At 40.0% G+C, this 13,911-nt stretch overlaps 1 protein-coding gene across 1 annotated transcript in view; it reads left to right on the top strand.

Annotated features, from left to right (window-relative positions):
• Positions 1–13,911, top strand: part of CACHD1 (cache domain containing 1) — a 124,136-nt gene that overhangs the window by 86,521 nt on the left and 23,704 nt on the right. The window contains exons 10-16 of the mRNA XM_035121480.3: positions 635–784; positions 1,051–1,174; positions 3,363–3,480; positions 5,995–6,163; positions 9,077–9,219; positions 9,981–10,162; positions 11,558–11,668. Coding sequence (XP_034977371.1) covers positions 635–784; positions 1,051–1,174; positions 3,363–3,480; positions 5,995–6,163; positions 9,077–9,219; positions 9,981–10,162; positions 11,558–11,668 — 997 coding nt within the window. The remainder of the gene's footprint in view (positions 1–634; positions 785–1,050; positions 1,175–3,362; positions 3,481–5,994; positions 6,164–9,076; positions 9,220–9,980; positions 10,163–11,557; positions 11,669–13,911) is intronic.

Raw genomic sequence — 13,911 nt, 5'->3', positions numbered from 1 at the left:
ATATCATGGTATTAGCCAACTTAGAGTTCTCTCCACCATCCAGTGGTCTCCTTCTTCCTCAAAAGACTGTGCCCCTTCTCCCTTGCTGCCTTGTATGCCTGGACCTGCCTTCTGCAACACATGAGTGATGCCACCTTTCTGACTTCTGTCAAATCCCTCCTCAAAGACCACAGTTTTCGTGAAACCTTGGAACAACTCCCTAGTGGCCATACACAACACGGCTATAACTTAAGCCCAAGTATGTGAAACTGAAACAACTGTGTATAGTTTCCCTGCATATATTACTTTACAATGGCTTCTTGGTGAATTGTACTTCATTCCATGAAACCCCATACAACTGTCTGCTGGTGTTTTGCAGCATAGGTTCTCATGGGAACGCAATGCTATCCTCACAATATTATTGCTGTAGGGATTCTGAACACTCACCTAGAGTGACTAATAGAATGGCTAATAGAAGCCGCCCTGCTCCGTCCGAAAAAGGTAATTTAGACTGCATTATTGTGCATAACTTATTGGAAGTAAATCCCACTCATGCAATAGATAGGGCCACAAATCACTTTTCTATCTCCATATATAGGTACTGGAGAGTTCCTTATATGCTAACTGTACATGTGTTTTTTCTTGTTATTAACAGGTCTCATAATGACTGTAAGCAAACCTTGTTATTTTGGAAACCTACTACTAGGAATTGTTGGAGTAGATGTTAATCTTGCCTATATTTTGGAAGATGTCACTTATTACCAAGATTCTTTGGCTTCCTACACATTCCTAATAGATAATAAAGGTAACTTCAAGGCAATCAAAATACTTCATGTTTTAGAGGTCACTAGTAAAATCTGTATTGTTTACTTTCTTATTCAGGTTGTCTTTTTGTTTTTGTCAGCTTGTAAATAATTACCTATTGGCACTCCAAAATTCTGTTTTTGGGTTTTTTAAAGGGGATTGCAGTGTAGTGCTACATGTTTACTTTGGACATTTTATATAGCATGTAATGTGTCCTGTATATGATGATAAACATGTGTGTCAGCTCCTTTTTCTTTTCATTTTTAGGCTATACCCTTATGCACCCCTCCCTTACCAGACCCTACTTGCTTTCTGAACCACCACTTCACACAGATATAATACATTATGAGAATATTCCAAAATTTGAGTTGGTTCGACAGAACATCCTTAGGTAAGACTTTGAATTAATGCTTCATACGTACTTGCTGCATGCATGCTTAAGCTTCAGTGGAAATTATGCTGTACTCAATGGTTACAATTCAGCAGCTGCAATTCACTTGTGGTCTTACTGGTGTTTTTAGTGGGCAGATTCTCCATACATCCAATAGGAAAGCTCATGGTTTTGAATCGTGCTCATAGTTTCAGGTGCTGTAGTTTAGCTTAAGGCCGAAATCTGTACTCTTCCTGCAAAGGTACCATTGAAATTAATGGGGGCAGTACACAATTATGTGAGCTTGCCTACAGTTTCCCAACATTTCATTGGGATCATTGCTCAGGAGAACATTGGATTGTCCACAGGCCGTCATCCCAGAGCCAAATGGTACTTTCTTCCATTTCTTCTGGGAATGTGACTCACAGTTTTGAATACCTAATCACCAGGTACTCATTCTGGATTTTATTTCCCGTTTTTAAAATCCATGTATTCTTGGGTAACTTCATTGGGGTGACAAGGGACAATCCTGTCCTCTGTTCAGATGTTTGCAGATTATTGTTGTAACTGTTCTATCCTACTAGCTCTTATTTTAACAAAGTTAATTTGTATGCACAGTGGAACCTCGGTTCTTGAACATCTCCGTTGACAAACGTTTCGGAACCCAAACGCCAAAAATCTGGGAGTAAATGCTTCTGTTTTCGAACGCGCCTCGGAAGTCGAACAGCTTCCGCTGCGTGTTTTTCAGTTTTCTCAATTGAATTTGCTGACAGCCCTTGGCACCTCATTTTTTGAACGTTTCGGAAGTCAAATGGTCTTCTGGAATGGATTATGTTCGAAAACTGAGATTCCATTGTATCCTGATCTTGAAATCAATACTCGTAAGTCAATATAAACATCACTCCTATTCCCATTCAGCCATAAATAATTTTTACAGACTACCTCCACCCCTAATGGATTTAACAAAGTTGTGTGGAGATGTCAAGAATGGAAACATTGATTCTACAGCCTGCTTCAGTCTCTGCATATTATTGCTGTTACATGTTTTCAAGGCTGCAACTAGCCTTGAAACCTAATCTTGAAACCCTACCTAACCAGTTACCTTAATTTATATTGTCTTTGCTATATAAACTTTGGTATACTCCACATATTTGACCACTCACAATTCAAATCACTTTGCTAAATAAGTATTGACTTTAAAATACATGTGTTACCCTTCTTAGGCTTATTTATCTTGTACTTATAAAATAGCATGGACAATAACCCCAAGGCTGAAAATATATAAACACAGAAATCAACTCTGTTGGTTTTGATGTATGTTATCCTGCACTTTTAGTTCTGTGTTCTGCCACATATGCTCATAAAGGAACTACATGGTTTAGAACAGACATGGAAACCATAAGTTACTTTGAGAGAGAAATGCTAGGCTATCAAAATACATCAACTGCAAAGGACTGGACAGTGTTATGCAGTCTTGTAAATAGCTTTTATACATTCATCCGCCCAATGTTTGGTCTTCTCTTGCTGCTTCTTAATATTCCCACTTCCCTTCCCCACTCAGAAAGTACCAGGGCACTATCCTTTCTGTGTGTCTGGGCCCTTGTAGACTTCTGCACCAAATGCCCCTCCTGGCACTTTAAGCTTGAGAGAGGTGGCAACAATAAAACCCCAGCATTTTTAGCTGGGGAAATTGACAGCACGGTGCTATCCACTACAGCCTCTCTAGATATTGGGAACACCTGGTGTGGAAGAAAATCACCATCCTTCCTGGTTGCCCTGTGCACTGATGCACAAAGACTGTTTCATAGTGCTAAGATTTCTGAGCAAAGCAAAGATTAATTTAGCAGCTGATAGGAAGTGTTGTCATTTGTCCTGTTGAGCAAGCATACAAGCAGCTAACTGTACCTCTGCTGCTAAACACAAACCAATGCCTCTGGTGATTTCATTCCACTGGTGATATTATCACTGAGATCTCTGATCCAGAACCAATCTATCTGATCAGAGTGGTAAGATCACAACAAGCAATGTTTTGGGTGAGCTTGAGTGGGGAACTGGTAAATATGATGTAGCAAAGCATTCCACTTCCATTTTAATTAAGAAAAAATTCCTTAAAGCCCTTCTTTAATCAATCTCATTTTAGAGTAAACAGACGCATCAATGTTTTTCTCCCTGTTTAGTAAGTGATGGATATTGTTTGTTTCCAACCTAGCCTCCCTCTAGGCAGTCAGCTTATTACTGTCCCAGTGAACTCCTCACTGTCTTGGCATGTAAACAAACTGCGAGAAATTGGGAAGGAAGCCTACAATGTGAGCTATGCTTGGAAGATGGTAAGTGACAGAGCACCCTTTAAAATATGCTAATGTATTGACACGGAAGGAGAATTTTAATTGTAGCAGAACAGGTATTCTTTTCTTAATATTTCCAATAATTTTGAGTCTGTTGCATGGCCTCTGGGCTGCATGTTATTCACATGGAAGCCTAGCTCTCAATGTTGAGGGTTATACCCTCAATAAATTGTTATACCCTTAGTTATAGCCATAGTAAATTGTTAAGCACTATGTAAATACTACCATCAAAAGTTTAGGAGTGAGGTTTCCTTCCATCTTTCTGAATTTGATGCAGTACACTATTGTGATGAAATATATGGTGGGAGTTGGCATCGTTACATGACAAGTTAAAATTTTGAATATTTAAATTGACCCACAGCTATGACAATTCCATGCTTAGATCTGGTATGAGTTGGGAGTAGTCACATATGTCAATCCTCCTTGTTGGCATGTATGTTAGTGCTGTGGCAAGAAGTTTTATGGGAACCAGTGTTCCTGATTCATCCCAATTATACTTCAAAGAAAAGAAATTCCAGGAGCAGGAAGTTTAGACTTTTTAGAATATTGGATCATGTAGAACAGTGGTGGCAAGCTTAGCTGTGCTTTACAAGGGTCCTGGTTTGCTCCAAGAGTCTGTTTATCACATGCCAACCTGTCCTACACTGAGGACATGTATGATGTCATATGTGAAACAGTAAAGACATGGCCACCAAGAGACAATCTATTGTTCCTCAGCAAGTGAGCTCACTGAGAGTGAAGTTGTGTGTGTGCAGATGTTGTTTGGATTCAAACCAATCCTGCAAATCAACATTTTACCTTTGTGGACAGCTTTGTCGGTCGGGGGGAGGGGCTTTTTTATTTTGAAATGGTGACTGCAAACAGACAAAGTGGAATCTACTGACAGCACCAAGTGCTGATAGTAAGGTCCTTTAAAATTGTCGCCTGACTATCTTCCAGCTTACTAATCATCTAGTAAAGCAAGGCCTCAGGAAAGAACCTCTGACCTGCAAATCAGCATGCATTTCCCAGCTGTAAAACTGTATGAAATGAACTTTCCCCCCCATGAGTATGTTTGTATCTGCAAACAGTAGCCTCTCTAGCACACATTTGGTCAGGTTATATAACGGGGTCATGAAAAGCTGAGTCAGAAAGTTGAGTGCATGAAATGGATGGTTCAGAGTGGCTTCTCTAAGTGTTTGTGTACAGGAACAATCTCAAGGCCATGGGTAGTGTGAAGATAATCATCCCAGGTGAACTCACCTCTAGTGTTTCAGTATAATGCTTCTTTCTGATGGTCCATGTCTGATGGAAGGCTGTCTGCTTCAAACCAATGGATTCACTAGGTGATGCAGCCGATCAGACTGCAAGCACCACATCCTTCCGTATGGGGAGCCTGGGGTGTTTCTATAGGAGAAATACATTGCAGCCCAGCACAATCACGTCAACAACCAGGTTTTCTTCAGTGTCCAACAATATGTGTAGGTACCTCAATCTCAGATCTCAGCCAAGCTAAGCAAGCCATGATTTACTGTTATTGTGTTCACTGGGGCTTAGTCCCTAGTAAATATGTTTAAGCTTGCAGTCTCCAAAGCTTACCTTGAGAAACTTTTAAGAGGTTATACATATTCATCATTTGGCACAGTGTTCTATAACCTTGGGTCACCTAACGTTGTTTGACTATCATCCCTGGCCATTACCTAAGATGACTGAGTATTATGTATGAATGTCCCTTGATACTTTTTTGCTATATTGAGAAATAATATTACCCAAGGACTACCTTGCACTTAGATTCTACTTTTCCTATGATTCAGTAGCATGGTAATCTTTAGAAAAGGCATAAAATTAGACAAAATAATTACAGTATCTTATGAATATGATGTAATACAGTTTGTTAGCACTGAAAACATTTCATTTTGAATCAAGCAACATGATAGTAAGCAGTTAAGACTACAGCTATATTTATTTGGTGTTTTGTGTTCTGTGCTTCTTCCAAGTTGCAGCACAGTCTTCCATGTTGCAGCACAGAGTAGCTTTGACAACTTGTCAGCCTCCATGGTGAGGACAAGAGAGAAAAAATGGATTATAAGCTCATACATAGTGTACAGAATTATCTTTTGGGGCAGATCTATAACTGCTGACTTCCTGGGGCTACCTTTGTGAACTCAGAGCTCTGTAGTTTCCCCTCAGTAGTTCACATCATTAAACTACTGAATTGTTCCTGTACTACTTCTTTGTCATAGCCGTTCTGGGTTTTATTTAAGGAACCAGAAAATATTTCGATGCTGAGCAACTAACCTAAATAATTTATTTAGGTTAGCATATCTCAATAGTTGCACATTTATAAGTACTCTTCTAAAATGTTGTTATTAATTGCCTTCCACATATACCACAAGGCGATGTGCTATAATGATATCACTTGTCTGAATTTGATTTAAGTTTAATTATTCTTGTTTTATTTTAATACAAATGCTTTCCTTATTAACTTTGACGATCTTGTGGTTGTTTTTATTTTAGGTTCAAGATACATCATTCATTTTGTGCATTGTTGTGATACAGCCAGAAATACCTGTTAGACAACTTAAAAATCTCAACACTGTACCCAGTAGCAAGCTGCTTTACCATCGACTAGATCTCTTGGGCCAGCCCAATGCTTGTCTGCATTTCAAACAACTTGCAACCTTAGGTAAAGCGTTTATTTTCTGAAATCCATCCATTGCTGTAAGCTAAAATAGTTATACGTTATCAAATCATCAGTTGGGAAAGCCCTGTTTGATCCTTATCCAATCGTTATTTATATAAATAGCACCTAAGATGTCCATTTCATATGTTAGATAAGGAGAAGCTGAACTCTTGCAACTATTTTCTTTTTTGTCTTGGGGATTGTATGTTCAATGAAAGATTTCAAAAGACCCATTTTTGGGTGTATGAAAATCCAAAGGAGTTATTTGCTTTATGTCCCAAATCCTGGGGACTAATCCCAGCCCATATACAGCAGTGCAAAAGCCTCCAAAGGCTGATAGTTAAAACTCCAGGGAACTATGTGGTTCCATAGCGCACAGCTCAGGAGAACAAGGGCCCCACTCTCTGTGCTCATCTGACCAAGCTCTGGAACATCCTCCTATTTACCTGACCTAAAGCTTAGAAGGGAAATCTCATCATGTTTCGCATGCAGAAGGTCTCAGGTTTAGTTCCTGGCACCTACTCTGCCTGAAACTCTGTGGAGCCACTGGTATGACTCAGTATACAACAGCTTCCTGTCTTTCTAATTGCGTTTCACCCTTCCAGCTTTACTGTCTGATAACTCCTGATACCCTCTGTTTTCAATGGTGTTGCCTGTCTCAGCCCAGCATAGGCTTTGGTACTCTTAACGGATAATAATAGAGCGAAAGTCTGCATGTCTGCCCTTGCTGCTACTGCGGCCTGCTGCTTTCTTTCAGCTGCTCTCCGCATTCTCCAAATCTAATGGGCCAGTCAGCACTGTGGTTAAATGCTGCAAAGTGACGTGTCTTGAGATTGTCAGCTTCATTAAAAAAAAACCAAAACCCTCATGAAATAAGTATACCAGAACCAGGTAGCTGCATAATTTACCTTTCGTCAGAAAGGTTGGGTATGGGTAGTGTTGTTATAGTTTTTCAAAGCTGAGCTTGATTCTCCTCGCTGTCAAATAAATCATTAGCAATAATGTGAAAACATTGAAGTTCTTGCCAGTCATGCTGTATCCTGTTGACTTTGGAATTATGCAGATTTTTATTCCGAGCTATAAATATTTAATACCATCAATCCCTCTGAAAGAAGCCAGAAGTTAGAACTCTGGTGAGAATATACTTTGAAATATTTTTAATTGGTGAGTTCAGAGACTATTAAAAACTGTATAAAACTTCTGAATGCAGCGGAGCATCTTTCTTTTTTGAAAAATACCTGTATAGTTTTTGTGTATTAAAATAAAGCACATTCATTTTAGAAATTTGCCTCAGGTTATATTGCAATAGAAAATGGAACTTGGAGAGAGGATAAACAATTATTTTTATGCAAAATACTTTTGGCAATTTATTTTGACATTAGTGTTCAGACCCAGTTTCTTGTGGAAACAGCTTTTCACTTCCTTATATGTTGTCCCCTAAAAATGAATATGCCCCATAGAGCTTCTACCACATTGTGCCCTCGGAGGGAAGAATGAGGAATGACCTTCTTCCCTGCCGTCTTTTGAATAAGACTAGACCAAGTGAAAGCAGGCAGTCTTGTAAGATTCTTGATATCACACAGTTATAGAATTGTAGAATCGAAGAGTTGTAAGGGACCGCAAGGGAATCTCAGCTATAAAGCATCCATGACAGTTGGCCATACAACTTCTGCCTAAATACCTCCAAGGAAGGAAGAAGTTAAGACACTTGTTTAAAAACTATTAGCAAAAGTACAATCATACCTCGGTTTAAGTACGCTTCGGTTTGAGTACTTTCAGTTTAAGTACTCTGTGGACCCATCTGGAACGGATTAATCCACTTTCCATTACTTTCAATGGGAAAATTCGCTTCAGGTTAAGTACGCTTCAGGTTAAGTACGGACTTCCAGAACCAATTACACTCATACTTCAGGTTAAGTACGCTTCAGGTTGAGTACTCCGCGGACCCGTCTGGAACGGATTAATCCACTTTCCATTACTTTCAATGGGGAAGTTTGCTTCAGCTTAAGTACGCTTCAGGTTAAGTACAGACTTCCTGGACAAATTGTGTACTTAAACCGAGGTACCACTGTAGTTTTATCGTTGTTGTTGCTGCTGCTGCTTATTTAAAGATCTAGGAATAAATTTCACTCGGCTGATTGAAAATATTGTGAGAAAAAGAATCCTGAACAGTTTAAATTCATATTTTCTATCTGATCATATTAACTCAAGCATGTGCAATGCAAAACTAACATTGTGGAGTGCATGAGGACCCCTTCACACACATTTTCTCAGCCCAGGCAAGCTACTGTCTTCAGGTGGCGTGTGCAATCTTGACAACTGCCTGAGGTGGTCTGAGAAGCCTGCTTTCACTCCAGAGTTCACCAGGGCAAACATTGCTTATACACCTTTGAGCTGCAATCTGTATTCATGCTGACTCATGTGCACGCAGGCAGCTGGCTACCCATCGCTGTCTAGCTGTGGGTGGAGACTCTGGAAAGTCCATATGGACTGACAGATGTGGACACTGCAAACGGAACTAGTCGCTGGGTACCCCGAAACAGCAGACCCAAGTCCCAGGCACCAATACCTTCTGCCTCTAGTAGCTGCTAGAAGTTCCATTTCCCTGTGGCATCCTTCAAGCACAACAGGTGTTTCTCTCCTACATTTAAAGCTCCTTCCCTTCCTTTACAATTGAGGAAAGGGAAGATGGTAAAGCTTCAGTAGTGTACTGTTGCTGCAACAGTACCCCCTGGTGGCCACGTACACAGCAACACTGATGTTTGAAAAGCATCTCTTGGATTGTTTTTGCGTTTCCATGTTGGGTTGGGTTGCTCCAATATGTTACTAGCAACAGCACAACTGAGTTTTCATATGGCTGGGTTTTGGGGGATATGTTCTGATGTTGTGTATATTGTATGTATGTTGCCTTTCCAGAAAGCCCTACGGTAATGCTGTCTGCTGGTAGCTTCTCTTCTCCATACGAGCATCTGAGCCAGCCTGAGACAAAGAGGATGGTGGAGCACTACACGGCATATCTTAGCGACAACACACGCCTCATTGCCAACCCTGGTCTGAAAGTACGTTGCTTCAAATGCCCTTCGTTTTTGGCTTTTTACCTTCTTTTGTTACCGTGATAAGTCTTGCTGAAACATTTATTTGAGTTTCCTTGGCTCCAGACTTTCAAGAAGCATCTGGGTTTTTGCTTTCTCTGGCGGAGTCTTTGGCTGCATCCCTTGGTTTTCTGCTAGATCAAATAGATGGTTTGGTTGTCATTTTTGCACTTTTCTCAGTGCCAGGAGTACTTGGCACATGAGGAGTAAGAATGATTCTTTGCCCAGGCTGGAAAGAATAATGTTAACTGCGTTGATACACACACACACACACACACACACACACACACATCCCTCAGTTACTTGGACTCAAAAGTAGATTCCCAGAGATAGTCAGATAATGCTGTGTAACCATTTTAAGAGTCCTCAAGTAAAATAAACAGTAGAAAGGTTTGTTGTATCACATGGGTGTGACTAGTATCATATCAGTGTTACAGCACCAGGAACTGAGAACACTCTTTGTATTTGGGAGCATGGAATATAAAGCTGGGGACAGTATTTAGGTCTACCCAGAGTGAAACACAAAATACAAAAATGCTAAACATTTCCCTAGTATATTTGTTTTTCATTTCTTGAAATTTGCTGGGTCCATCTGGTGTGAGAAGATTTTAAAGAAGTAATTGGGTTTAGATTATCTCCGATGAGTCTTTAGGAAACCCAGCAAGCAGCTTATTATCTTTTCAGGCAAGTCTTAAAAGAACCCTGCTAGGTCTGCCTTTGTTTTGCAGTTCTCTGTCAGAAATGAAGTAATGGCTACCAGTCACGTCACAGATGAATGGATGACACAAATGGAAATGAGTAGCTTGAACAGTTACATTGTCCGCCGTTACATAGCAACGCCCAATGGGGTGCTCAGAATTTATCCTGGTTCCCTCATGGACAAAGCATTTGATCCCACTAGGAGACAATGGTGAGTTTTAGGATCCCATTATGAAAGGCTTAAGAAAGCCTTCTAGGTTGATAATTTTGTGTGTGTGAAAGAGAGAATATTTTGTGCTGGATTCGTAAAAAGTCTTCGTTGACTAAACAGGCAGAATTTTTGTCTAGTGAAATAGTATACAATGATGAATTCAGTACTTTAAATCTGTAGTGGATATTGCACTGGATGCTTGCTTTTTGAAAGCTAGCTTCTTTTTCTTGCCCTTCTGTGCAGCAATGAATAATGAACACATCTACATATGGTTACTAAAATCCACCTTCCTCATAAAATCCCTTCCAAGCTTAACTCGTGAGGTTCTCATTATGAATTTCATATTCTTGTGGCAATCTTGAATCTCACTACTGCATACAGCAATTTCACTCTTCCCCCCCCCCCCCAAGTTCTGGAGATTTCTTATGCTCTTAATTCCACATGTAAGATTATGCTAGTTTTAACAGTAGTCTATTAATTATGCACAAGCATGGTTTAAGAAAATGTTTTGTATACACAGTAAATGTGATAATAAACATGAGGGAACTCCTGAGTGTGTTACATTCCATATGCTCTGTTTCAAATAAGCCATCCAGGTGGGGGTTGCAAATCAAGCCAGAAACTAGTTTATATACCAAATGCTGGGTTTCTCCCTCGAGCTATTCACACTGTCAGTCACTTCTGTCAAGTCTACTGGCACAGTTCTCTCTCTCTCTCTCTCTCTCTCTCTCTCTCTCTCTCTCTCTCTCTCTCTCAAATCTGCTCAATGAGCAAAGTACAGGAGAAATAAGATAACAATTTTTTTAAAGCTATCCTGTTATTCTACATCTCAAATGTTTGCATTCTCCCCCTCCCCAACAAGAGTCTGCCTTAAGAAGCTTGTTACAGTAACTGTGTTTTAATTAGCTGACAGTATATTTCACAAGCGAGCAGCAGGCCCAAAGGGGCTGCCCCTACAGCAGCAAGAAATATCACAGGAAGTAAAAGCTGCAGATACCTCCAGAAAGGTTTATTTAAACAGCAAATACCCTTCATGTTTTGAGTGCAGAGGTTCATCAAGGGCAAATCTCTGAAACAATATATCACCCATTGCATTTATTTTATTTCTGGAATTTATTTCCTATCATTCTCAAGTATAACCAACGTACGCATGAACACATGCAAAACCTTTTTTTAAAAAAAAACAGTAACTGGAAGTTACCTTTTAAAAAATCTTGATATAGTTTAGGCACATTGGCCCCCCAAAAGCATAAGCAAGCTAAATTCACTTTGCACATAGTTCAGGTGTGCATGTGTTTTAGCAAAATTCAGGTTCCATGTGTTTTGCAAACTTTTTTTCTCCAGCATTCATTGTTGCCATGCAGAGTTAAAGATACTTATTTTCCTTTCTCTTAGGTACCTCCATGCTGTGGCAAATCCGGGATTAATTACTTTGACTGGGCCCTACTTAGATGTTGGAGGAGCTGGCTATGTGGTTACCATCAGTCATACGGTTCATTCTTCAAGGTAGATTTGTTTTTGGTAGAGACGAACTGCCTTGAGCCACAATTAAAACTGGCTAATATTTTGTGTAAGAATCTCCTCAGATTCGACTTCCTGGAGGAGAAAGCTATGTATCCAAGCTCTAGTTCCAGGGAACTAAACCATGCAGAGAGGTATTTTGGTGTAATCTGAAAACATAGGCTATTAGACTTTTGAACGCTTTAGTTTTTGTATAGCAAGTCTATATTAATGCAAGAGGTGATTAAGCTAGATATTAGCAGGAGAGGCAGTGGTGTCAGTGTGGTGTGTTCTCATTTTATTTTTACCTACCTATTTAGTTAATTTTTTATTTATAGACTTCTTAAGGTGCACAGAGGTTGTGTGTGCAAGTTTGCATTCCCCACCCCCTTTTTGAAGTGGTTTCCTATAGATGAGTTGCTGCTTCTATGGCATGGATGCTTCTTCCATGTGGTTAGGGTGCCATATTGCAGCAGTTGGGTGACAGGCTAGTTACAGGTAGGTAGCCATGTTGGTCTGAGTCGAAGCAAAATAAAAAAATTCCTTCAGTAGCACCTTAAAGACCAACTAAGTTATTGTTTTGGTATGAGCTTTCGTGTGCATGCACACTTCTTCAGATACACTTCCGTTTCCAGTGTATCTGAAGAAGTGTGCATGCACACGAAAGCTCATACCAAAACAAAAACTTAGTTGGCCTTTAGGGTGACAGGCTAGTGTGTTATTGTGGACAGAGTGTTACACTTTGGTCAGGGAGATCCTCATGCAACCATGCCGTTCACAGAGTCCAGATGAAATTTTACCCAAGAATTGTTTAAGAACTCACATGTGAAACTGCTGATCTTCTAACAAAGCTATGTAACTTGAGCCTAAAATCAGTCTCCATACTTGAGGATAGGAAGGTGGGCAAAGCAACATTTTTTAAGGGGTCTAAGGAGGATCTGGAAAATTACAGGTTGGTTAGCTTTTAATGTCTGTTCTGAGAAAGCTGTGGAAAGCATTATTAAACATTGAATTACCAAGCATTTAGGAGAATACTCTTGCTGAAGCAGATCCAGGATTGCTTGTGCGGGGGTAAGCCCTGTCTCACTAACCTAGAAATAAGAGGGAATGTCCTCTTATGGACATAGGAGCCAACTCCTATGGACTGAAGTCCCCCCCTAAATTATTTGAGGGGGCCAGCCTCCACAAAGTTGATGGGTATTGCCATTCAAATGGTGTGTAGGTGTGTGCCATGCCTTGTGACTGATTATGTGGGGCAGGGCTTACCTCAACCCCCCCCCCCCAGTATTTTATTCAAGTTGGCACCCCTGCTTATGAATCAGTACTGGTTCAGAAACAGGAAGCAGAGAATAGGAATAGACAGCTCTCCCAATGGAAAGCGTGTAAAAAATATCGAGGATCAAATTGGGATATGCTTTTCATGTGTTCACAAATGATATGGGCTTAGGGGGCAGCAGTAAGGTGGCTAAGTTTGCAGATGATGCCTCAAGGTTGTTAAAGCAGAAAGGGATTGCATGGAGCTCAAAAGGATATCTTGAAGCTTTTACTGATTTTATTCTCATATATTGTACTCCCCCTTGAAATGTTTTTCATAAAAGTGTGGATTATAAATACGTACATAAACAAACAAACAAAATATATAGTACAGGTGGGAAAATGGTACCAGATGTCTGAGAACAGGGAGATGGTCCCCCTCCCCCAAACCTTCTAAATATTATTGTGAAAAGTATGCCAGTATAGGCTCTCGGAGACTGTGTTTTATGGCCCTTTGATGTGTCAGTTGCTAAGGCAACAATATGTAGTCTTGAGCTGAGGAGCAAAATAGGGGTATCAGCAGACCTCCACATATGGGCAAGATGTTATCATTTATTCACAGCGGCTCTTACTACTTCTGCATCTTTTAAGCTTTAACATACACAACACATACCAAATAACCATACTGTCTCCAGTTTAAATTATCACGATTGCGCCCAGCTAATGTTGGCTGTCCTCAAAATTTTATTTTTCTTGTGTTAGAGGGTTTTTGTTCTGATAATGTAAGATTCCCCAGCTTCCATTAAAAAGGGGGGAAACACCATTTCCTCATTGTTGGGGTGGGGGGTAATACTGAAATACAGAATAATTGGCACATTGGATGAAGAGAATGAGAGGGCATATTGGCAAGTTGGCAGTATTTAATTCAAGTAGTGGAATACTAAAAGATGCACTAAATTAACCTAGGGCGGTTCCACACAATCAGGGTTTTTTTA

The sequence above is a fragment of the Zootoca vivipara genome, chromosome 7, assembly GCF_965207765.1.
Source record: "Zootoca vivipara chromosome 7, rZooViv2.hap1.1, whole genome shotgun sequence".
In the NCBI taxonomy this organism is placed as follows: Eukaryota; Metazoa; Chordata; class Lepidosauria; order Squamata; family Lacertidae; genus Zootoca; species Zootoca vivipara.
The sequence above is the reverse complement of the archived record's forward strand: the minus strand, read 5'-3'. Positions and strand labels throughout refer to the sequence as shown.